The sequence below is a fragment of the Podarcis pityusensis genome (genome assembly GCF_964106645.2).
Source record: "Podarcis pityusensis genome assembly, chromosome: 4".
In the NCBI taxonomy this organism is placed as follows: Eukaryota; Metazoa; Chordata; class Lepidosauria; order Squamata; family Lacertidae; genus Podarcis; species Podarcis pityusensis.
The window spans coordinates 27261450-27285984 of NC_138027.1; the positions used below are offsets into that span (position 1 = coordinate 27261450).

General features: G+C 39.9%; 1 protein-coding gene across 5 annotated transcripts in view; it reads left to right on the top strand.

The window, feature by feature from the left end:
• B3GLCT (beta 3-glucosyltransferase) overlaps positions 1-24535 on the top strand; it is a 66944-nt gene that overhangs the window by 6331 nt on the left and 36078 nt on the right. For 4 of the 5 annotated variants that reach the window (XM_081004130.1, XM_081004132.1, XM_081004129.1 and 1 more), the window contains exons 2-4: positions 9175-9233; positions 12059-12098; positions 15394-15503. In XM_081004130.1, coding sequence (XP_080860256.1) covers positions 9175-9233; positions 12059-12098; positions 15394-15503 — 209 coding nt within the window. The remainder of the gene's footprint in view (positions 1-9174; positions 9234-12058; positions 12099-15393; positions 15504-24535) is intronic. The other variant, XM_081004133.1, reaches the window with a different exon arrangement.

Consider the following 24535-nt stretch of genomic DNA (forward strand, 5'->3'; position numbering starts at 1 on the left):
ATCCTTTTGAGCAGGGGTTAGTACCTCTGCACCTGTCCGTTCTGAAGAGGCCCGCTGCCCTATAGCCAAAGTTTTGAGCAGAGCCTCTCAGAGGAATGGTAGGCAGATAGTAAGGATGGTGCATACTCATCCATGACATCTTCAGAGCAGCCACGCTTCCAACATAACACAAGTGACTTACTGATATGTGGTTTTTCTGCTTGTAATTTTCTTTCTTTGCATGCATCATCGTGACATTGCTGAGACATGCCTTTCCTCGTTCTAACAGACTAACTCTTCTGGTGTATTGTGACATTACATTACTTTTTAGCAGAGAGATCTGCAATCTAGCCTGTAGCTGATAAAGGTGAACACTAAAAAGGTAGTGCAAAACACTTCAGTGAGATACAGGAAGGCGAACTGGTCACCTCAGTCACCTTAGTTGGTCTGGCATTAGTATTTGTTAAAGCTGTATTGTGTGTGAACTGGACACTCAAGTAAGAAAGGTTCTATTTATTAAGAAATACCACCTGTACATTGTCTTAAAACAAGAATTTAATAGAAATGTTTGAATGTTTGAGTGGTATGATAGCAGCCTTTTCGTTTCAAAGGAGAATGTTTAAAACAGCTTTTCTCTGTCATTGCAGAATGAGACTGTATTATAGTCTTCTTCTGGTACTTACAAGATGGCACTTTGAAAATGATTTTTTTACTTATTGAACATTGAAAAGTAGTTTTCATTTCCCTTTCCATCTCCTAGTGGCATTTCCCACCCCAGTTCCTGCACTGAAAATAGCTTAAGCATAAAAAAGGAAAAAAACTTACTGGAAATGGCTGAGCATAAAGCATTATCCGTCGGTGGGTGAAAATTGGCAAGGCTGATCTCTACTTTTGATTCTTATTTCTATTTCTGCTATCTGATGAAACAGACAGCATATGAGTAAAAGTGGAGAGAGGTTTAAATGCAGCACATCTGTAAGGAATGTTTTCCTTTACCTTTAGCTGCATGTTATCTGCTGGTATCAGAATGGCTGCTGATACTTTGCTAGTTAAGGTAAGAATTTCTCCCTAACAGCATGTATTTAGCTATTCTGTGTGCATTAAGCAGCTAGTGTTGTCAGCTGATAAAATCCAAATTACAGCTTCCATATACATCTCGAAAACAGGGATAAGTAAGAAAAACTCAAATTTGTTGTTTTTCAAGGCTGGTCCCCAAGCATAAATTAAGATTCAAGGGTTCCTGCCCATGGAAGATGCTTTTGCCTGAATTTTGAGGACCACCCATTTCTGCTCAGCCCTTGTACCATGTCAGCTGATTCACCAGGAATCCTAACCTCTGGGAGAGGCTTTTTAGTGGGGGATGATGGGGGAAGGAGAAGGCAGGAATGCCAGGTTCTGCACGCTCCCTTCCATGAACTTTCCTTTGGGTTCTAAGACCCACTGCTCAGACTGAATGCCAGTTGTTGAGGAACACAAGCAGGAGGGTTCCTGTAGGCATCTGGGTCTCCATTGTGGGAACAGATAGGCCTTGTCTGATCCAGCAGGGCTGGTCTTATGTTATTATTATCTTATGGAAAACATTTATCGAAAGGAAGGTTGATATACAGTCACTGTGGGTATTAGTTTAGAGAATTCTTGCAGCAGATTACACCCTCTGTTTACAATGTGCAATCAACTGACATGTCTGTGAACCTCAAATTTTAAATATATTTCATAAAATTTATATACTGCTTGATTGTAAAAAAATAAAGCCCCCAGAGTGGTTGAAAAAATATATGTGGGTGGAGTATCTTCTTCAGATTTTAGACACCCCTAGTGTTGAATGAAGTGCTGCGCTACAATTGTCAAAGGATTTTCGATCCAGCAGAGGCGTCTGCTAATGGAAGGAGAGGGAAGCTGTCTTCCACCAATTTGCACTACAGACCTTTGCTCTAGAGCAGTGGTTCCCAATTTGTGGTCTGTGGACCCCAGGGGGTAAGTGTAACCCACCCAGGGGGTCTGTGGCACATACCAGTCAACTGTCCAGGACATCCCATTGTGTGTGTTTTTTTGCTGTGCTGTTGCATGGGAGAATGGCGCTGCCAAATGTGTAAGACTGTGGCTGAATGCGTGACTTGCACAAGATTGTGATGCCCAAAAGGCATGTTTTTGGTCACTGTGTTCTAGTTTAGGTCACATGACTTATACAGGAGTGTGACCCAGAAGACACATGGCCTGGTTTCTCACTGGGGTATGTTGGAGGGTGTGTTGGGACCATACACATAACAGCAATTACCACTGGAATATCAACATTTTCAAAAGTAGGGGGTCCGTGGCTTGACTTTTGAAAAACAGGGGATCCGTAGTACTTAGCTAATTGGGAACCACTGCTCTGGAGAATTACGGGACTAGTTCTAGACTATTGCAGAAGGTTGTGCAGGCAAGGGGAAGGGGAATGTGACAAAATTTGCTGTTTGCATCTCTTCCACTACAAGAGGGCTCTGCTAGATCAGAGAGACTCCTTCCATTTGCAGAAAGGTGCAACTGGAAACAATGGGTGGTATTCAATCACATATTTTTAAGTGTAGACCCATTGAAATTAATAGATTCAGGTTAGTCATATTCATGAAGTAGGTCTATTTTGAGTCAACCTGTAGGTTTCTTTCCTCATTCCTGACAAAAGCAGGGGCAAGTGCTTCACTGGTAAGTCATTTGCTTAAATGGCACTGGTAATTTCAAATATACGAAATAAATAAATACAATTCCCTCTATTTCCAGTGTTCAAGCTTGAGTGCATTTATGTATTTAGCCATTATGGCACCACTCAAGCACAAGAGGGCAGTATCAACAGGACTATTAAAACAGCTGGACTATTAAAATCTTTGGGAAAAGCCACTGGAAATGACCTAATAAGAACTGAATGTGTTCTGTGGCCTATTGGGTGATGGTGGAAAATTGAATAGGAGGGGAAATGAATGGAGTGCCCTAAAAGACGACACGGCTAACTATCTGGAACACTTAACAGGAGCACTCTGTATTGGATTTTTTTTGTTACACTGGTGTGTAATATTTGTGAATTTAATCCCTGAACTGCTGATGATTTAGTAAAATATTTGAAACATCTCAGACTATTTCAGTTCTAAAACTGGGCTCATTTGCCAAGCGGACTGAAGCTTCCACCTCAACAATCTTCAAATATTTTTATTGTTAATTAGGTAGAACTCCGAGTTTGAAAGGCTGAAAACAGGTGCCTATTTTAGGAAGTAACAACTATTTGGGGTCAATATTTTGGATTTTTTGCTTTGAATATATCTTACTGAAATTTGGAAGAGAATACAAAGATTAATACCAGATCAGATCAGAAAGAAAAAGGGAAAAACAAGATGACAAGAAAAAAAGAAAGGGGAAAAAAGAAAGAAAGGAAAAAGAAGAGAAAAAGAGAACTTCCAATTCTTCATCTGTCACCCATATGTAGAAAATTATTCAACACATCCACTCCAAGATAACTCCCAACAAATCTACTTTCTATAAACCAATATATTTTTGATCATCAAATGGGTCAACATTTGAATCCAAACATTGGAGCAGCAAGTGTGAGAATTGCTCTGGGCTTATAGTTAAAGGAATGACAGATACGTACTGTCTGAAACAAGGAGGAAAAGGCCCACATGTTCTTATTGAAAAGTTGTCACATCCAAGATGGAGCAAGCTTGTTTTCTCCTGCTCCAGTGGGTAGGACCCGAACCAATAGCTTCAACATATAAGAAACAAGATTCTGACTAAACATCAGGAAGAATTTTCTGACAGTAGGAGCTGTTCAACAGTGGAATGAACTTCATCGGAAGGTGGCAGACTCTTTTTCCTTTTAAAGCAGAGGTTGGATGGCTGTCATAGATGCTTTAGTTGAGATTCCTGTTGCACTAGATCAGGGGTCGGCAACCTAAGGCCCATGGGCCACAAGCGGCCCATGGAGGTCGTTTAACTGGCCCATGGACCCCCGCTGCCTCCTCGGGGACCTCCGCTGCCCGCTAGGCCGGCTCCTGTGCGCCACGCTAAACCAGCGCAGAGCAGAGCGGGGACTGGCTTCCCATTGGGTGCAGGAAGCTCCTGCAGCCAATGGGAATCTGCACATGCCTCCTCTGTGCCGGAAGGAGCGCTGGAAATAGCATTTGTGCATGTGTGCGCGCACACACACACACACACACACACACACTCCGACCCACCGTGGTGTCTGCAGGACTGTGAAGCAGCCCAAGCCACAAAAACTTTGCCAACCCCTGGACAAGGGACTCTGAGTCCCTTCCAACTTTAAAATTCTATGATTCAAACCTGGCAGGCTGCAGTCTTTTACCCAGTTACCTGGGAACAAGCCCCACTGAACTCAAGTGATACGCGCTGCTTTCTATATGTAAATAAGATTGTGCTTTGAGAGGGAGAAGTTATAAATAATTCCTTACAGGATTTTTCTGTATTGTGGAGTGGGAAAAAGTTGTCCTCCTATGCAGACTAGTATGTGCTCCTTGATTTGTTTCAGGGTTCATGTGTATTAATATTTTATAAATTATAGACTCTGTGCTTGCATGAGATATTTAAACGTTATGATGAGCCAGGCAGCATTTCTGCTGCATATTTTAATTCACATCTCCCTATGTGGCCTCTCACCTGCGTGCAAAAGGCGAGGAACTGTGAATACCATGTTTATGTAGAGGCTTTGCACTGAAATACATTTTGCAATGTAATATATTATTTTCTAAGTAATACAAGGTTTGTACAAAACAGCATTTGTGTGTTGACCTTGAAAATAGAGGCCATAGAGGTGCCTTGCAGTTTACATGTGCAAAGTGTTTAATTTGTTAAGTTCAAAACACAATTAAGACTCTTTTAACCTTATTCAAAGCTTGTTAACTCTGAAGTAAGTCCCATTTATTTTTAGTATGACTGAACAGTAAGTGTATTTAGGATTGCACCCCTAAATTCTAAAATAGCATTTCAAATTATTTCATGGTAGATAGAATTAAGGTGTAACGAATGTGCTTGGGTGGTAATTGACAGGATATGGAGGCTTTCCACATGATCTCCTGAGTTTTGTTTCTATGCTCCTATTATATATACTGCTTTCTTACTCTATTTAGGTATAATTTGTTAAAACCAAAATGAGCAGTCTACTGAGTTATACCATAACATTGTTGAGAGACATCTAGGAGGTCTTTGTATTTCCAAGTTTGACTTTAGAGATGTGTACTGGGGCTAGGTATCTACTTATTGTAAGTGTAGAACCTTGATTGCTCTTAGACTGTTTAATTGCTAATATTTTTATTTCATTTGATGATGGTGATGATGTTGTTATTATTATATTTCCTCACAAAAGTGACCCCAAGCTATTTACAAAGACGTTCAGAGGCATGAATATTGACATTTGTTTTCAATAGTGATGGTGGCTTTAGCGTGTAGTGACTGTTAGGTAGCTTTTTACTTCATTTTAAAGGACAGATTTATGTGGGATGTCAGCATTGTGAATCTTTTATATGGAATTACTTATTTGTCAGGCATAATATAAACTGTGACAGATCTGTTATAGATTTGCTCCCAGAATGCTTAAAGGCACAGCAACCATATGCTGATAATTTCTGATAAATTGACATACTGTATTGAGACACAAGTTATATTTTTATCCATAGTATATATCTTAAATATGAATAATAAAGTATGAAAGCTTATATTGGGCCTGTCTTCATGGCTACAAAAAGCTATAGCATGAAACTAGTAAGTTATGGTGGGACGTGGGTGACACTGTGGGTTAAATCACAGAGCCTAGGGCTTGCTGATCAGAAGGTTGGCAGTTCGAATCCTGCGACGGGGTGAGCTCCTGTTGTTCGGTCCCTGCTCCTGCCAACCTAGCAGTTCGAAAGTACGTCAAAGTGCAAGTAGATAAATAGGTACTGCTCCAGCGGGAAGGTAAACGGCGTTTCTGTGCGCTGCTCTGGTTCGCCAGAAGCGGCTTAGTCATGCTGGCCACATTACCGGCTCCCTTGGCCAATAAAGCGAGATGAGCGCCACAACCCCAGAGTCAGCCACGACTGGACCTAATGGTCGGGGGTCCCTTTGCCCTTTACCTAATAAGTTATGGTGCAGAGGAAGAGCAAGTGTGGGCTCCTTTCTGTGTCTAGCAACTTCCATCCAGCAATCTAATCTCTCTTGCTTTCAGTCAGCTGGGAAAGTGTTAGCAGTTATCCCCAGGCTCTAGTCTAAACACCTTTTTTTTAAATTACTTGCCCACCCTCTTCATCATACTTTTGACTCCTGCCTCTTTATCCATCATTTGGAGAGCAATATTGGGAACAACTGTAATTACCATGGAAAGAGGACCCAGACCAGCCAAATATGCTAAGGGGGGATATAAGAGCAGACACTTACTAAATATTTCTGTTCTTCTCTCTTGATCAATCTCCTGTAATGCTGAAATTGTCTGATACACAACAGCAAGAATTTACGCAGAACATTTCTGAAGTTGCTTTGGAGATCTTTCAGAAGTTAAAAAATGGTCCCTACTTATTTAGCATGTTAATAAATTTAAAGGATGCCAAACTTGAAATGGTTAATTCCCCAAAGAGCTTTTCTGCATAACACAGCTCATCCCTTTCATGGACTCCATTCTCACTAAAATCAACCTATCACCACTGTTAATTCTCAGACTGTTACTAGTCAGTGAGTTGCAGTGTGCATGCAAATCCCTTTCCAAACACTGAGGATGAATATAGTGGAGAATCAAGCACTTCTCAGAGCAGATGGCTCCTTTCCTCAGTGCATGTTAATATTATGTTGTTGGCCATGCTCTCCTCATGGATACAGGCTGAAGATTGCATTCACTAGTTTAAAAGTAGGGTGGGAAAGAAAGAAACATAGCAGGTAAACAATTCTGGATTATGGGGACGGGGATAGAATCAACCAGTTGGCTAGTAGCCTTATCTTCCATGAATTTGTCTAATCTTCTTAAAGTAATTCAGTTTGGTGGCCTGTCCCTTGGAGTGAATTCTATAGTTTGTGCTGTGAGGAAAATGTACTTTTCTTTGTCTGTCCTGAATCTTCCATCGTTCAGCATCATGGCCCCCGAGTTCTAGCATTATGAGAGAAGGAGGAAAATATTCTGCTATTTGCTTTCTTCACACTATGCATTATCATATACAACTCTAGCATGCAGTGGGCCTGCTAGAGGGTTTTGTTCAGGGGGTCTGCGTTCAAAGGCAAAATGGGGCAAAGTCAGGAACCAGCAAACACATTTCTCTGTTAGGGCTACTTACTGGGGTGTGGTCTCAGGGCCCTCCCATGATCTTCCCAGAGGAGAAGTGAGGAGGAAGCCCCTTCCCTAGTGTCTTCTGGGACTCTCCTAGAGCCCTTACATTTCCTTCCCAGAGGCTATTAAGGAAGGCACTACCATGATTACTGGGCTTTGGGAAGATATCACAGGGCTCTGGGACACTGCCAGAGCCCTCCTGCTCCCTTCCCAAAGCCCAGTAAGTGAGGAAAACCCACTGGGTGTGTGAGTGGGAAGGGAGAATAAATGGAGAGAGGAGAGCGATAAATTTCCCTGGCTCTCCAATAATTCCTAATCCCCAAACACCTAAGGTTGCAATCACACAAGTAAAGCGAACACAAGTTGCAGGTTTACTGTATCTCCTCTTGGCTTTCCTGTAAACAAAAAAGCCCCAGATGTTGTAACCTATCCTCCTAGATGAATTGCTCCAGCACCTTAATCATTTTTGTTGCCCTTTTCTGAACCTTTTCCAACTCTGCAGTATCATTTTTGAAATTAGATGATTAAAATGGTATGCAGTATTCCAAGCATGGTTGCCCCATGGATTATGATACTGACATTTTTAATTTTCATTTTTTTTCTAATGATCCCCAATATGAAATTCACCTTTTTCACAGTTGCTATACCCTGGGGCAAACATCTATATGGAGCTCTCAACTACAACCCCCTTCAGGATCAGTAGGGGGGATGGGCTTGTGCTGAAGCAGACTGAGCAGTAGGGCAGGCTACCTACTCACTCCTCATAAACAGCCAAGACAAGCACACTTCACTTGTAGCCCAGGCATGTGATCTTGGCTTGTGATCTGGCAGGTGAAGGGAAGGCTACATCTACTTAGATCTTTCAACGAGCCAACATTTATTATTTATTTGATTTATATACCACCCTTAATCAAAAGATCTCAGGGCAGTTCATAAGATAAAAATGCAAGATAAAAGCACAAATAAATGATTAAAACAGAAGCAACAAATCAATAACCCCCACTCTCACAAATACATTTAAAAGGCTGTGGAATACTAATCAAAGGCCTGGTTGAAGAACGTTTTCCCTTGGTGCCTATTTGTTGCTCCCTAAGATGGGAGTCAGTTTGGGCTCCTATCTTTGTTGATGGAGTTTCTCTCCATACATATAGGCAAGCCACTTTCTGCCTTTCATATTTGCCTTGTTTAATATTGTAATCTTTCTAGAACTGAAATTTGTGCCACCTGTCAACCACCCCCAATCTATTCTAATTGTGACGAGATTACAAACCTGTTTTCAGCATGTGAGATAGTGTAACCTTAGTCTCTAGTTTCTGAGCTGTTGCTGTCTACTTTTAACTGTGACAATTCATTTTACGTTACCTTGATGAATTAGTGGCACTTGTGCTGCTGTTCAGCTAGCACCCAGGAATAATAGCAGCTCTTTCAAAGTTTAACAGCGCCTCACTGCTAGTATTGTTTCTGGAAAACTGGAGCATGAACTCACCCTGGATTCGAAGGAGGTTTTGTCTGATAATGGCAGACTTTATCCTAAGGGTAAAGAGGAATTCAGATCCCCCATGTGCTACCATGTTGTTATTTATTATTACTATTATTCTGAAGTGCTGGAGTGCCCAGATGTTATTTCTGTGTAGGATTTGTTTTGACTTGAAGCCAAAATAAATTGGCTCCACATCAAAGAACGATTTTCTGTCCAGAGATGCATGAGAGTAAAATTGTCAGGCTACAGCAAATGATACTACTTTTGAAAACAGCAGAATTGTCTCGTGGTTGAATAAGATTATTACAGGCATTCTATGCATTTAAGAGATACTATTATCTAAATTGCTTTTTAAAAATCCTGTTTAGACATAATTTGTCAAATTTGAAAATGAGATACCACTTTGAGAAAAAAGGTAGATAACATTTTCCCTCCCATGTTCCAGCTTTAGCTCTAAACGTTGCTGCAGAAGATGTAAAGGACAGGACTGAGCAGCTGTCACAGGTACTACATTTTGTGTTCCAGCTCTAGGAAGCTAGCATTTTTGGAGGAGATGTTGTCCATGCCATATTGATATGTCTCCTTGAAGTGAAAGAGGCATGTATAGGAGCTCTGCTTGGAGGACTGTGTCCTATGTGTTGTTTTGTGAACTGCCGTGTATACCCTCATTTTATATGCTTCCATTGCGGGACAGGTGACATTTCTAATTTAGAGGTAGCAAAGGATCAGAATTTTTAAAGAGAAGTTTGCCAAGCTATAGCCTCAGTTATATTGTACTGTGATGTTATTGTGTCACATCTTGTGTACAGGTATTGCAGGGTCAGTTGAATGGGTAGCATTTTTCAAACACATCTGTATAGTTAGTTTCTGATCCCTCTCAGATTGAAAGGCAAAACAAAGAAGAAGCCTATGGTGCCTCATTCTCATTTCCACTCAGATATTCAATTAAGTCTATTTACTTCAAGACCCACCCGCCTTCTGTGCAATAACCCATTCCTTTTTCTTGATAACATCTTGTTCCCAGTTATAACAACTATATAGGTTGCATATTGGCTATTGCAAGCACTACCTTCTACTGAAAGCTTCAGCGTTTGCAGTCTCAGAAGAGGCTTCAGTCTTTGCCTGAAGTGCTGCTGTGTTGGTTTGCATGGGAGGTTATTCATACACCTACACAGTTGGGAGCTTCTGATTTAGTGTAGGGAAGGGAAAGGAAAGGGTATGGGGCAGAGTGAAAGAAGAAAGCAGGGTGATAATATGTCAGCAGAAGAGACTCCACTAACTGGATTTGGCTCATACATCATGCTCCGAGTATTGGGGTATACATGTACTGTATTTTTCCATGTATAAGGTGAAGGTTTTTTGCTTTAAAAAAATAGTAAAAAATTGGGGGTCATCTTGTGCACCGAACATGGGCATCTGGGGGAATTTTAAAAATATTTAAGCATATGTCTGGGATTTTGGCTTGGGCAGGCTGAGGCGGTCCCTCCTGCTGCTGTTCCCCCTTTCTCCCCCTCCCCCCCGGGCTGCATGCTGATGACCGGTTCGCTTCCTGAAGCCCATGCTGGTTTGACCACCAGATCGAGAGCCGCTACCAAGAGCTGCCTCAGCTACCTCTCCTTGCCATTCTTTCCTTTCCCCCCCTCTACCCCTATCAAACACCCACCCTGCCCCCAGCCCACTCATCACCTTCCTCAGCTCAGTTTGCTCGACGGCATGGCCCGACACAGAGCAGCCACTGCCTTCCCCCGGCTCTTCCTTGGCATCCTGCTTGGGAGCCTGCTTCCCCACAGCAGCAGCAACCACTGAGGGGGAGTGTGTGGTGCCCCAGTTGCTGCCTTTGCTTCTGCAAACTTCTTCTGCTGGAAACTGCTTCTGCTGGAAACTTTGAGGGTGATCGCCCCAAAAAGATCAACAACTTGCCGCCACCAATCATACAGATTTCCACTTCTATTTTAGGGTTTCATTTTCTTAATTTTGGGTTAAAAAAATAGGGATTGTCTTATACATGGGGGTGTCTTATACATGGAAAAATACGGTAACTTCTTGAGGGCAGAAACATGGACTAGTTGTTCCATTGGGTTTCTTCAAATGCTATGATTCTGTAGGTGGAATTCAGAAAAATGCTTCCTCTTTACTTTTACTATGCGGCCAGTTTGTCAACACAATTTACAGACAATCCTGAGAAACACACTCCATTTCAGTTTGTTTGGTAGCTGCTGAATAGCAGCTGAGATATTTTTAGAACGTGGTTTCCTGGGTGATGGGACTGTGAACCCTTTGCTTTTAAGTGCAAAGCTTAAATTCTGACACAAATGTACATATCTTAGATTTACTGGGTTTTATTTTGGGCTCTGCAGGAACCTTTCTTCATATTTATTTAGGTTGCAATATAATTTGGATAGAGGGTTTTCCCATAGATTAATATCCTCATTAAATGTTGAGATTACTTGTATATCACAGAAGAGTGTGACGCTTCTAAGTGTGTGCATTTTAGTAATCTTTATTTCATGGCTTTTTATTTGGTGCTTAGTTCAAATTAATTGTTATCATGGCTTTTTATTAGGTATTTAGTCCAAATTAATTGTTATCAAACAACATTTTAGAATGGTAACACTGATAACATGTTTATGCAATTAAATTTCTAATAAAAATTAAGTAATATAAACTCAGTTCTACATTACATAAGCTTAGTTACTTGGAGGATGTATAACGTAGCAGCTAAAAATGTGAGTATAGAATTTTAATGTTAACCTGAGCTGGAAACTCATTAGATGGTCTTACGCAAGATTCTGGTCTCTGGCCTAGTTGACATGTAATGGTAAACCAGAGTTAAACTAACTGTGGCTTACCGGGAACAGGGAAGGATGCTGGTGCGTGCCACTCAAATCATGCCCCCTCCTCACTTTGCCACACCAGGAGAAAACAAACCAGAATGCTGTCCTAGTATTATGTGCGAACCAGCATTCATGGTTGCCGAGAAACAGTTTGCTGGTTTGCACATGACAGTAAACCAGTGCTCTGGTCTCTTTCCTTCTGGTACAGCAAGGGAAGGAGGGGGCTGGTTTGATTTGAAGAGCATGCACCAGCACAACTGCACATTCCCAGTAAACCATAGGTTGTTTTACTCTGGCTTACCATTATATGTCTTATGGTTTAGCTCTTTTCATACAACATAGGGATAATAATACTTGCCTTAGGGATTTAGTATGGCTTATTGAGATTGCACAGCTATTTGAGTGGGGTTGTGACAGGCTAGTTAGCAAGTTTTAAGCAAACCATTACATTTTATTTTAATGTATGGTTATATTGTTTGTATTATCTTAATACAGACATCAGAAAGAAGTGGAAACTCGACTAAAATAAGCAAGGGTAAGTAAGTATTTTCAGTATTTCAATCTGCAGTCTGTCTGTTAGACTGAATCATGTATATCTCGTGCTTTGTCAGGTTATCCTGTACAGCATGTTCTTGGGCCATTGTAGACATTACTACTGTCACTCCTGAGCCCTCCTGGATCAGATCAACTAGTTCACCTAGTCCAGGCACTCCCAGCTTGCGGCCCTCCAGATGTTTTGGCCTACAACTCCCATGATCCCTAGCTAACAGGACCAGTGGTCAGGAATGATGGGAATTGTAGTCCAAAACATCTGGAGGGCCGAAGGTTGGAGATGCCTGACCTAGTCCTTTATCATGTTTCCCAACCACATGGCTTTGGGCAGCCCACAAGCAGGACACAAAGGCAAGAGCCTCTCTCCAGTTGCTGCTCCCCAGTAGTTGATACTCAGTGGCATTGGGGGTAGGGTGTCCTTCCTGCCTGGTTATTTTAAAAGGTGGTCCCAACATACTTGGTTGTTATTATATCAAGGTCTCAGCATTTAACGTTTCGCTTGTGTTGGGTTAAGAGCAAACAGTGGGGGGAAATAGAAAATTAGCTTTCACTTTTTATTAATTTTAATCAAAAGATAATTGACACACGTGCGTGCACACCACTGTCACTCATTAACAGTGCATGCATGTTTACTCAGGAATAAATTGCATTGAGTTCAAGGGGGCTTACTCCTAGGTAAATTACAGGATTACAGCCTAAAAAGATTAAAGCGGTTTCCAGATCATCTCAGACTTTTTTGTTCAATGTTTGCTTGAATTGCCTCTTGTCCTGGGTGCTCAATGCTGAATGAAGGCCTGTGGAGAGCCAAAGTTCAGCAATATATTGGGTGCCTCATATCTGTGGGGGCCTATACAGTCCTGCTGCTGGTGGTGTAGTGCCTCAGATGGTGATATAGCCATTGTGACTAATCATAGAATACACACACACACACACACACACACATCTGTTTTCCTTTAAAAGTCATCTAAAGCTGTGGGTTTTTATATAAGAAGTTAGCTGTCCTATACAAGAACAGACTCACCCACCCATCCGACTAAATATTGTCTACTACTCCAACTGGAGGCAGCTGTCCATGGTCTCAAGCAGCAATATTTCCCATAACCTGCTACCTGATAGCAGGGACTGAACCTGGGCTTTGGTATAACATGTTCTCTAGCACTGAACTATAGCCCCTACATGTTTCTTTCCCCTATTTCTTCTAGCAGCAGTTAAAACTTTATTAATTTATTTGGGGGGGGGGTGTTCTCAACTTCACCTCCAGTCTACTGTTATTTGCCACTCTTACAAATGTGATCATGTAAAAATTATAGCATTGCTTATAGTGTTGCCAGCTGATTACTGATTAAACATGATGAAGATGATAATAAGCTAGAATTAATCCATTTAGTTATTCAGCCCCTCAAGATGATTTGTACAGAGTTGCCAGTTAATCAGTCTTTTTGGAACATCCTTTAATCTCAAGATTATTTTTAGTGGATTTTGGCACTGGCTGGTTTGTTCATAAGCATGAGCACTATCATGACTAAGAAATGCAATAAACATTGCAGGTGTGGTATTTGGCAAATATGGGATAACCAAGAATAACCAACGCGGTCCCCTCCAGAAGTTGTGGACTGCAACTCTCATTAGCACCAGCCACCATGGCTAATTGGCAGGGATGCTGAGAGCCTTAGCTTTCAAAAAGACTATTGCTAAGTCATCAACTAGATTGCCTTTGATTTCTATAAGAGGCACACAGATACTTGAAATTTAACATTATGTTAGATATTTCAAATATAATATTATATTAGAAGATCAGTTTGAGGGCAATTTAAGCTTTTATTAAAACCAAATTCGGTAACCTAGAAAGCCTTCTAAAGCCTGTTTCTGGTGTGAGAATTATAAATGTTGAGATTCATGTTTGCTCATACGCTGTTTCTTTAACATATATAAAATTATTTGAAGTAAATTGCCTATAGTATATAGTAATCTTACTCTTTTATTCATATTTGTGATTTTACAAATGTATGTTAACAGTTAAAAAAAGGTTGTATTTACAGCTGTGAAAGTGTTTTTCTTTCCATTGTAGAAGGACCAACACATCACAGTAACAGATGCTACTGTTTAGTAAAGTGCTATTTTTTGTTGTTTGTTACTTTTAATTTTTGTATTATTATGCTTTATTTTGTAAACTTCTTTGTGAGTTAGCTCTGAAAAGCAGTATATAATACTATAATTTCTGTATTGCAAACTATAGTATTTTTGTCCATTGGTTCTTAGGAAATTTTCAAAGATTACAATAAGGTGGTGAGCATAATGAGGAAAGATCTACAGAACATCTGTAATTCAACGTATTACAATACTACAGGAATTATGGAAAGGAGTGGGTTAACTAAAGTGGAGTTGTACTTTACACTCAAGTTTCAGAAAAGGAACAAATAGATTTTTTAAAGAGAAAAAGGTTTCACACCTAACACCTAAGCAAAGAAAATCCTATGTTTAGGTAATAGAGTTTTATACACACCCCAGTACATATGCCTGTTGATTTATGATACCATAAGTAGTTGTACAAACTTGTATGTAATAGCGTATGCAGTTACATTGACTTTAAGATCTCTGCTACTAAGTATGAGCAAACAACCAGCTAGAGTAGCTAACCATATATCACTAGACAACTTTTCAATTAGAAGGTATTTTATTCAACATACTTGTAAACTATGTGAACAACCAGTGATTACCAGGCAGCTGTGAACCAGGGAGGAGATGGGTCATTGTAAGAAATTGCAATAGATTCTGTTATGTATGCTTAGTAGAGCATCAGATATTTTGAGAATGTTATGTGAACTCTTTTTGCATTTATGAGACAAATTTAGATTTGTTTTCAGTGGGGCTTGATGCATCTTCGGCAGAAATGACTGATGGAAACTGTTTGCTTTAGGTTAAAGTGTAATTGCTTTTAGTCTCAATATAGAAACAATTTTTGAATTGGATTGAATTTGTGTGACCAGCTTACACTTACAGCGAGTCTTATTTTTCACACCACACTGTTTGTGAATTGAAATCTCTGTGGCAAGCTAATGAACATTTTCAGCCTGGTTCAGAAACAAATGAGACAATGCTATCCTTAAATTGAAAGCTTTTATTTCATGTTGTCTCCACAAGTTTTATTAAGGTCAATAGATCCTTATTTCGGCAAGCTAATTATTTGAATAAATTTTAAAAAGTATTATCTGCAATAACTTTGAAACTCACTGTCTCCCCCCCTCCTTTAACGATTATTACTTATTTTTGATTCACAGAACTAAAAGAAATAGTATTTGTCATCCAGAGTCAAAGGAATTCTTTTCATTTGAAGAAAGCAGATGATCTAAAACAAAGTATTTTCAAACAAGCTGCAGTTCTTGGAAAGGTATGAATAGATAGCCTCTGTCTAAAAAACCATCAAGTTATAGTTCTGGAATATGTTACACACATTTTATTTAAGTAGGCACAGAATTCCATTTCATAAAGCTTCTAAGGGTTGATTAAGATGGTTGGAGGCCTCCTTCCGCCCCCCCAAAAAAAGGAATGCATGGAATGAAGTACCACAAAAGAAGTCTTGTTAGAAAGCAAAACCCTGAGCATATGCCGTTTCACAGCAGTCAGCAAACAACAAACATTACCACTCCCCAAACCTTGAAAAAACATAAATTACTCAGAATATGTGCATTTATCTCATCATTGCTTTGGCTCACTTCCTGCTTTAGTCCAGTCACCAATGTCCAGCCTAACCTATTTTACATGGCTGTTGTGAAGATATGGAAGGAGGTAACAAATGTCTGCAAATGGGAACTTGCTGCTTGTATTATAGACATGAGATTTCAATTCCTTTACAGAACATAGATGCATCGGTCTGTTTAGAGGGTCATGTTCTGCTGCACCGCTGCTCAAATTAATACAGCTCCAAGGCTTCAACCAATCTTAATCTGGGTTGAGTTGCCTTAATCTGGCATGATTACTATGTATGTTAGGTCCCTACATTCCATTAAAAAAAATAAAACATGCTCCCACTTTCCAATGTTCTGCCCTGGAAATAAAGCTGCTTAATCAAAATCATCTTAGTCAAAGAAAATTAAAAACCCACGTTTAGCACTGAGTTGCACTGGGCATTCTGGCACATTCATTCTTCCTGCACCCCGCCCCCTGGCTACTGACAAATAGAGTAGAATTTTGCCCCTCTCCACAGCAAACAATAAAATGTTTCCAGTGCACTGCACAACAGCAGGAGAAAGATCACCTGGGCAGGCAGGTGGGCAAGTGAGCACATGTTATTATAGTTGCTCCAGCAGCTCCACCTTCAACCAAAAGTTGCATACTTGCTTGCTCCATTCTGCTGAATTATACTTTTTTTTGTTGTAGGACAGGAGTTAGCAACTTTTTTCCTGTCAAGAGTTGCATTTCCTCAGAGGTAATTTCTTGGGAGGCATGTGCTGCTGGTAGGTGGGCTATAGCTACTCCATATTGTTTCTCTTTGTTTTTCTCTCGTAAGAATCTCAAGAGAGAAAAAGGAAACACTGTGGAGTGGTGGTGATTTTAAGAGAGTCTGTGTAGGGGGGTACGGAGTTGTGATGTTCTTAAGTTAACATCACTGCCACCCAAATTCTTCCCCTCTCTTTTCACATACCCCACCCCTCTATTAATTCACACACTCATTCGTTTGCCATAACTGTCTGCATGTCTCTTTCTGCCACCCCACCTCCTATGGTACCATGGTTGCAGTAAAGAAAAGAAGCACATTTTTGCCACGGTATTTCTGCTCAGTGATCCTGTTGTTTCCCGCTATTCCTTCCCAGTGATCCAGCTGTCAGGAGACAGACAGAGAAGCAGGCTCAGAGGTGCAACCACAGAGTGTAGTGGCTAGAGCATCTTTCCTGTGGATGCTATACCACTCTAGCCCAAACGCTTTGTGCTTGCACCTCCTAGCTTGTATCTACCACATTGTTAATCTACTGGGACAGGAGCATCTTTAGGAAACCACTGGAGGGCAGGGGTGAAGCAAAAATTCTTTTGGAGAGGCTGGATCATTGGGAAGGAACTGGATTACTGAAGAGGCAGGAAGGGACAGAAGACACTGGGTGGGCAGAGCATCAAGGGTTGTATAACACAAGGCAGGCCATATGTGAATGCGATCCAACTTTATTGTCACTGTAAAAAGCATGCAGCTGGTTTTTAAATTAATGGGGAATTATTTTCTGTGGGATATGCATTAACATAGACGCTAAAAGTCCAGATGTTTCTATTGGATTGATGTGATTGTATACAGCATTTGCTAAAACAAAGAAATGAAATTCTCTTGTTTCAATTCATCAGATGAGGGAAAGAAACAGAAAGCTGTGGCGATAGCATACTGCATCTATTCAGGGGCCCTGACAAATTCTGGCACTTTAAGCCAGAAGCTTAAAGCAAATACGTTGGAGTTTTGATACCAGGGCAAAATAAATGGGAAATGCTAAATTTGTAAGGGGTGGGAGTGGGGAGTTGGAGGGAGGGAAGCTACAAAGCATCCCAAGCTATGTGAAATGTTCTGAGAGTAATACAGTCATGCTCCTTGAGTAGTTAGAAAAAATTGTTCGACTGTCTGATAGCGCTGTGAGATTTTAATCTTGATTGCAGTATAACATAATTGAAACAAAAAGCTTTTTATGTGGGTGGAAACCTATTTTAAAACAATAAAATAGTATTGAACAAGTAATTTATTGCATCCATCTGTTAAATTCATTGTTACACAGACTTCATAAATACTACTGTGTAACACATTGAACGCCTACATTATTTCCCAGTACGCCAGTAATTCTCAAAGTGTGGGGCGGGCTGCTTTGTGGGAGGTGTATGGAACACCTGTGAGAGCAGTACAAAGTTTTGGGAGGCAAGTGAGGTCTTCCACCAGTAACCAAAACACAGTTGGGTTGAATGACCCCTAGTAAAATACCTTTATTAATCCACTTAACGCTTGTGGTGGGAATCTCCCTGTCATTTGCTTCACCGTCCCAACCTGATTTGGGAGATTGGGATGACATTACTCACCTACAGAAAAGTTAGCTGTTCCTGAATTGTGGGTTCATTTGAGAAATACTGCCTAAAAGCAATGGGAAGGTGCCCATTTTGTATTCTTTGAAAAGCCTTTTTAATGTAAAATGCTTTGCTTCTGTTTGAAGTATTTTTCTTTGCTTCAGTGAATGTTCTGTCATCAGTTTACATTGCAGAATGTTTTAAAAATTATAATTCCAGGCGGATAAAGACTATGTTAGGGTAAAGGTTATTGTAGTAGAGATTTTTAAAGAAACTTTTTAAAAAAACACTGAATGAAGTTTATTTTTGATCAGAGTTTTAATGTAAAATGATGTAGAACACTTAAAGAAACCTCATATGAAATACCTGGGGACATGCTTCCAGGCTGAAGTATTGGATTTCTGACACACTTTAATCTGTAGCTTTTCTATGTCCAAATTAATCATCATTAAAATTACACACAAGATTTATTAGCTACAAGCTCCTAAAATATACATTTTTGGTCAGGTTGCAGAAGGCTGTGGTAAGCAGACATTATGGGACTGAAACATTTCTGGCTTGCCTGATGGTGGCTACTGATGCTACTAACTCATCTGAGGTGGTGCTGTTCATGCCCAGGTTTTGCAAAACAGGTTTGGGCATGCTCGGCATGGAAGAGAATGTTCCTTTTGGAGTCAGAATTTAACAGATTGCCCACCAATTAGTCTAAAGAAAGGGTGATAGCTATAATGTCAGGTTCACCGTTCTCCTAAATTAATTAAAACTTTACTTAGACAGGTAGGGTACCGCTAGAGGTCAGTACTATGCACAGTTTTAAATGTATGTGTATTTTTTTGCTGCACAACTTTTATGCAGATTATTCTCACCACCACCACCTCAAGTGATGGTTATGACAATAGAACCTGATCCTGCGACTTTTAACCCTGAACTGTTTTGTTTCTCTTGTATTCTATGGCTAATTAAATATTTATTATTTATTACACTCCCCCTTTTTCTTTGATGGAGCTCAGAGTGGTATAGATAAACAGTTCTCCACCACTTTGCCCCAATTTTATTTTAGCAACAACACTAAGCAAGTTTGGGCCAGAAGATATTAACTGATCCAAGGTCATCCAGTGAACCGTGTAGCTGACTGGCTTTCATCCTGGGTCTTCCTGGTCCTAATCTGATATACTCACTGTTGTACGAACCTAGCCATATAGCAGGATTAGGCTGCATTATTATTATTATTATTATTATTATTATTTATTGAATTTATATACCCCCCCTATACCCAGAGGTCTCAGGGCAGTTGATTAAGACTGCATTAAGACAGCAGGGGCTATTGGGACAAAACCTTAACTGGATAAATATGGCAATTCGACATTACATTGCCTATTTGTCAGGAACCAGACTGAAAGGTATTGCTCTGAGGAAGAATGGTGGGAGCCCCGCTCTCCCTCTGCGCAAGGGCCTGATCCTGAAGCTCCTCTGGAGCAGGAGGATAGTATCGACCTAGAGCAATGGTTTGTGGAAGGACACAGTTTGGAAACGGACATTTGGGCTGAGCTGGGAGAAGAGCAACCAAGGGGAGAGGAACGGGAAGAGAGAGAGCGGGTTGAATCTCCCTCACTAGAAAGTGTGCAGCCCATGAGCCCTAGAGCCAGACGTCTGGATATGGTAGCCTCTCAGAAGGCTCAGTGGTGAGGGATTATGTGGCGAGGAGATGGAAGTAACTAGAGGTAAGTGGGAGGAACTCAATTGGGAGCACCTACACGGTGAGAATGGATGCTGAATGTTTGTGCTGTGTTCAATAAACCTCTCTCTTGCTGCAAATGACTACTTTTTCTTCATGCTGTTATCTACAGAGAGGGGGACGATAAGCCTTGCCTGGCAACCTGACACTATTCCATGCAGTATCCATTTTTTCCCTAGCTGTACTTGGGAAAACTTGGGTTGTACGATCTTTTAATCCTTTCAGCTGCTAAAAATGTGCATCTAGTTCTATGTGGGCTCAGCCCAGTTAACTGTATAAGAGACCTTTGTTTCTTAATTTTTTTCCTCTTCAGGATTCAGCACAAACTCTGGGTTCCTCGTATTGTAGCATCATTGCAGCTATGCAGGGATATAGAGTTTCTGGCATTGGTTGGCTAGCATTCACTAGGGCTGAATGGCATTCACTTGAGATGCTCAACATAAATTTGGCATTGTGTTTCTTTTAATGAAAACATTTAAATAGTTTATATATTGCCTTTATATAACTCCATTCAACCAATCAGGTCCCAAGTTGGGTTTAAATCAATATCAAATAACACATCAACAGACACCAAAAGGACAGCAATAAAAGGACAGCAGATTTCATACTTACAAAGTACTTTTGCAAAGGACATTTACATGACCCCACTGCTGTCATGTGAGACTCTGGAGGTTCATACAGGAGTGGGGGGGCTTGCTTAAAGCCCTTTGCAAACAGCAAAGGGGCTTTGAAGCCATTGCAGGTTCTCAAGCATCTCCTTTGCGAAGTTCAATACCATGCCCAAGGAATGCAGTGAGATAAATCACAAACTAAACAACTCTGTATGTGGTTTACAAAAACTAATTAACAAAAATGGACAGCATTTCAACACCTATTACATGAAAATTTAAATAATATATACAATGCCAAAATAATAATGACATGCGCAACTCAGTATCTCAAAGCCAAGCATCTGGCAGTCACGTTGGAAGCCCTGCATAGAGGACTTTGATAAATGTGATGTCATAATAGCATTTGATTGACAGGTGAGTTACCCCACCTTTCTGTCAAATTTGGCCCATGAGACTGATCCTCGTAAAGATCCAGTGCAGGCAGTCCTTAGAGGAAGGGCAGGATATAAATGAAGCAAGCAAAGAAAAAGGAAATAACTGATAGCAACCATTAAAAATTGTTCAGAGGGCAGTCAAATTACAGAGTCATACTGTAACTGGTGTTATAGGTGAATGTTCTGTTTGAATTAGATTTTATTACCTGTCCTAATGAGCTTTCCAATGCTGGTTTGTTATGCTTGCCAAAACATAATTACAGGATATGTAGTTTCCATCTGTCTTGCTAGTGGATTGTTAATTTTTCTACATTCATTTTTTACTGCTGCATGTACGCATTTATTTTGATATGAAGTAGTGTTAATAAGACATTCTGCTTCCTACTAGCATTTGGAGATGTTAATTGGCATACACAGAATAGTTTAGTGGAGAAGAAAAATGTGACGCATTATTCTGAAACAAACCACTTTAATAAAAGAAAACATCTTTTATTCAGATGAAATGAATAAGGCACACTTAAATAAATCGCTTGTACAAGATTCCAAAGGATTGTGCCTTCCAGGGCCCCATTTACAGCAACCTTCACCTCCACAAACTGTTTATGCAGTGGACAAAGTGCTAGCAACAATTTAATTTTTGTGCTGTTCTTATTATACTTTGATTGTTGTTAGGGTTGCTTTTGTGCCAGGATTTTTACTTCTTGAAATATGGCAGCCCTAATTGTTGTAGACTCTTTGATATAGTTCATGAAACTGCAATATACATACTGTATACTTTTATAAATAAATCATGCAGCCAACCATGTGTTCCGTCAACACCTGTTCCTCTTGGCTAATTAAAGCTTGCTGAGTGCGTATAACTGAATGGGTCCAGGATGTAATCAGTATGCATCCTGGTTCTGGCCACTTACAAAGAGGAGGTGAATCAACCACTCCTGAAAACATCCACCATGGAACCATTGTTTTGTGACAACTACCACGTGTCATAAATTCCCCCTTCTGGGTGATTAAGATGATTGCGGTGTAATAGTTGCAAATAATCTTGGACAAAACCAGTTCTCTTGACCCACTGCAGTTGCGGTTCTGGCCTGGTTATGGGGCTGAATTGCTTTTGGTCACCCTGATGATATTGGAGGCACTGTTTTCCAGTATTTTTGGTCCTGTCTTCAGCATCAGTTGCAGAGAATAGAATGGGGTGATTATATCTTGCATCCCTGACAGTTGTGCTGTGTGGTGCTCCAGAGCACCATCCTCTCCCTGATGCAACGTTAACATCTACATGGGAGCGGTTATTAGGAAATTTGGGCCAAGGTGTCATCAGTAGCTCTAGTTCTCTGTAACATCTGAATTGGGAGAGACCATGCAAGCCTTGGACCAGTGCTTGGACTCAGTGATGGGACCATCCTATCAGGAGGTCCATTCTTCACAATTTCAGAATTGGACTTTTTGTGTGGCAGCACTTCCCTTTTGGAACTCCCTCCCATTACAAATCAGACTGGGGCCTTCTTTATTGTCTTTTCAGCATCTGCTAAAGGTGTCTCCCTATCAACAATCCTTTTAAATTTTTTATCCCAGTTTGTATTGGGCTTGGATTTGAATGGATGTTAGGTATGTTCTGCTTTTTTAAAATGTTTTATAGTTGTTATTGCATTTTAACTTTTTATATATGTAACTTTTATATATATTGTAAATCACTTTGGGGTGCCTTATGGAAAGAGATTAATAAACAATTGTTCAGTGGTAACCAAGATCTCCATGCTGGCAAGAAACAAGGGATGGACGGAAGAGAAGAAAGAGCCTACAGCCACAGCATTCATCAACAGCTTCATAAAGCATGGTTTATGAAGTTATGAAAAATCATTCAAACATGGCTGTTGTCTGCACTGTCATGATCTGTGGCATCATGATAATGCATTTTTATATAGGATGGGGCTTGCTGCTGAATTGCAAATCATAGCGACCATTGTCAGAAACTGTGTAGTGGAATTGTTTTTTCAAAAAAACAAACACCTGCCATATGGTTCAGAATTACCAACTGATGAGTATAGGAGGAGTTCTGGAATGTAAGATGTTCCATCTGTGTAGTACCTCAAAGATATATTGGCCATAATGGAGCCTCTACATTGACACAACACAATCCTAAATGCTAAGTATAGTGTATTATATTAGAATATAATAATGTATCAGGATGGATTTGCCCCACTGCCCTTTCAGTGGGACCATTGTAGTTATAGTGACATTCAATATTCGGTGTGCTATGGAAGCTACTCATAGCTTTAGGACTGTAGTAACTCTAGCTTACTATTCTTTCAAAATGGCGGTTTATCATGCATATCCAAATACTGTGGCTTAGAAAGTTGTTCTACTTGGTATTTCAAAAAATTGGTTGAATATGCTTTCAGATGACAAAATACATAGGAGACTTTTTTATTTAGGGATAAATGGAAATGGGAAGGAAATAGGCATTTATGTGAAATTTGTAAATGGACTTTAATTTCCTTAATATTTGTGACTTCAAAGCTTTTGCTTTTTGATTTTTCTGTGTGGAAAACATCTAAGTCATCAAGATAATAAAATTGTTAAATTACCTAAGAGATCCATGTGAATTAGTTGCTTAAGGCTTATGAAACTCATTTTGCTTTTTGGAGCTTGGGCTAATTCTCTTGGGCTCCTTTGGGATGCTAAGACTATCATTGGATTAAAGCCAGTGACCGAGAGTATAAAATGATTAGGTTGCTATAAATTCCACTTATTACTTGCTGTTTGCTGCAGGCTGTACAGACAATTTGGCAGCATGCCTGCAATTATGCTGTTCATTTAAATTTTGAGTATAGCGGTAGGACTAAATGCATTTCTATTTATGCTGTTTTGAATATAAAGTCCATTACTAGAATTATGTTCTAATGGAATTCTGTCTCTACAAAAATAGCATGCAGTTGACAACCTTGTATTTTGAACACATGGAAGATTTTCATATTATAAAGCTGCACTTCACTTGTAAAACCTGATATGAAATATCTAATAAACTTCAGAATTTTAAATTATGACAACAGATTGTTCCATTCATGTGAAAATTGCAAGGGTGCTATTATCTTGCTTAGTACTGGTCATGAATAAATAATGCAACATTAGTATAATTGTGGTCTTTAAATGGTGATAAAAGCATGCAAAATTGAAAAAAAATAAACTTGTGATATTAAATGATAATATCAGAAAATAAGAGTACTGTGCAAGTTATAATGTTCATTGCCAATTAAAGGGTTACCTATAAATAATTTTAAAGTAAAACTACTAGAGTGATAATTGTAAAATTATCCCAGATACATGGGTTTGATTCAGATCATCATTGTTTGTGTTACCTTATTTATTTTGGGTTGGATCCAAACTTGGCCATGTTTAAAAGAGACCCACTGCAAATTGTATAGATTTTAATGGCTCTTCTCCAAGCATGACTTAAGTTTGGATCTAGTCCCACAATAAATATGAGAATATGCACTCTTAAGAATCCACAATGATCAAAAGATACTCACTGAGCATTCATATTGATTATTGCCATTGCCATTGTAGCCTAAAATAGATGAGAATTGCTTTCCCCACCCCAATTCTTCAGAGT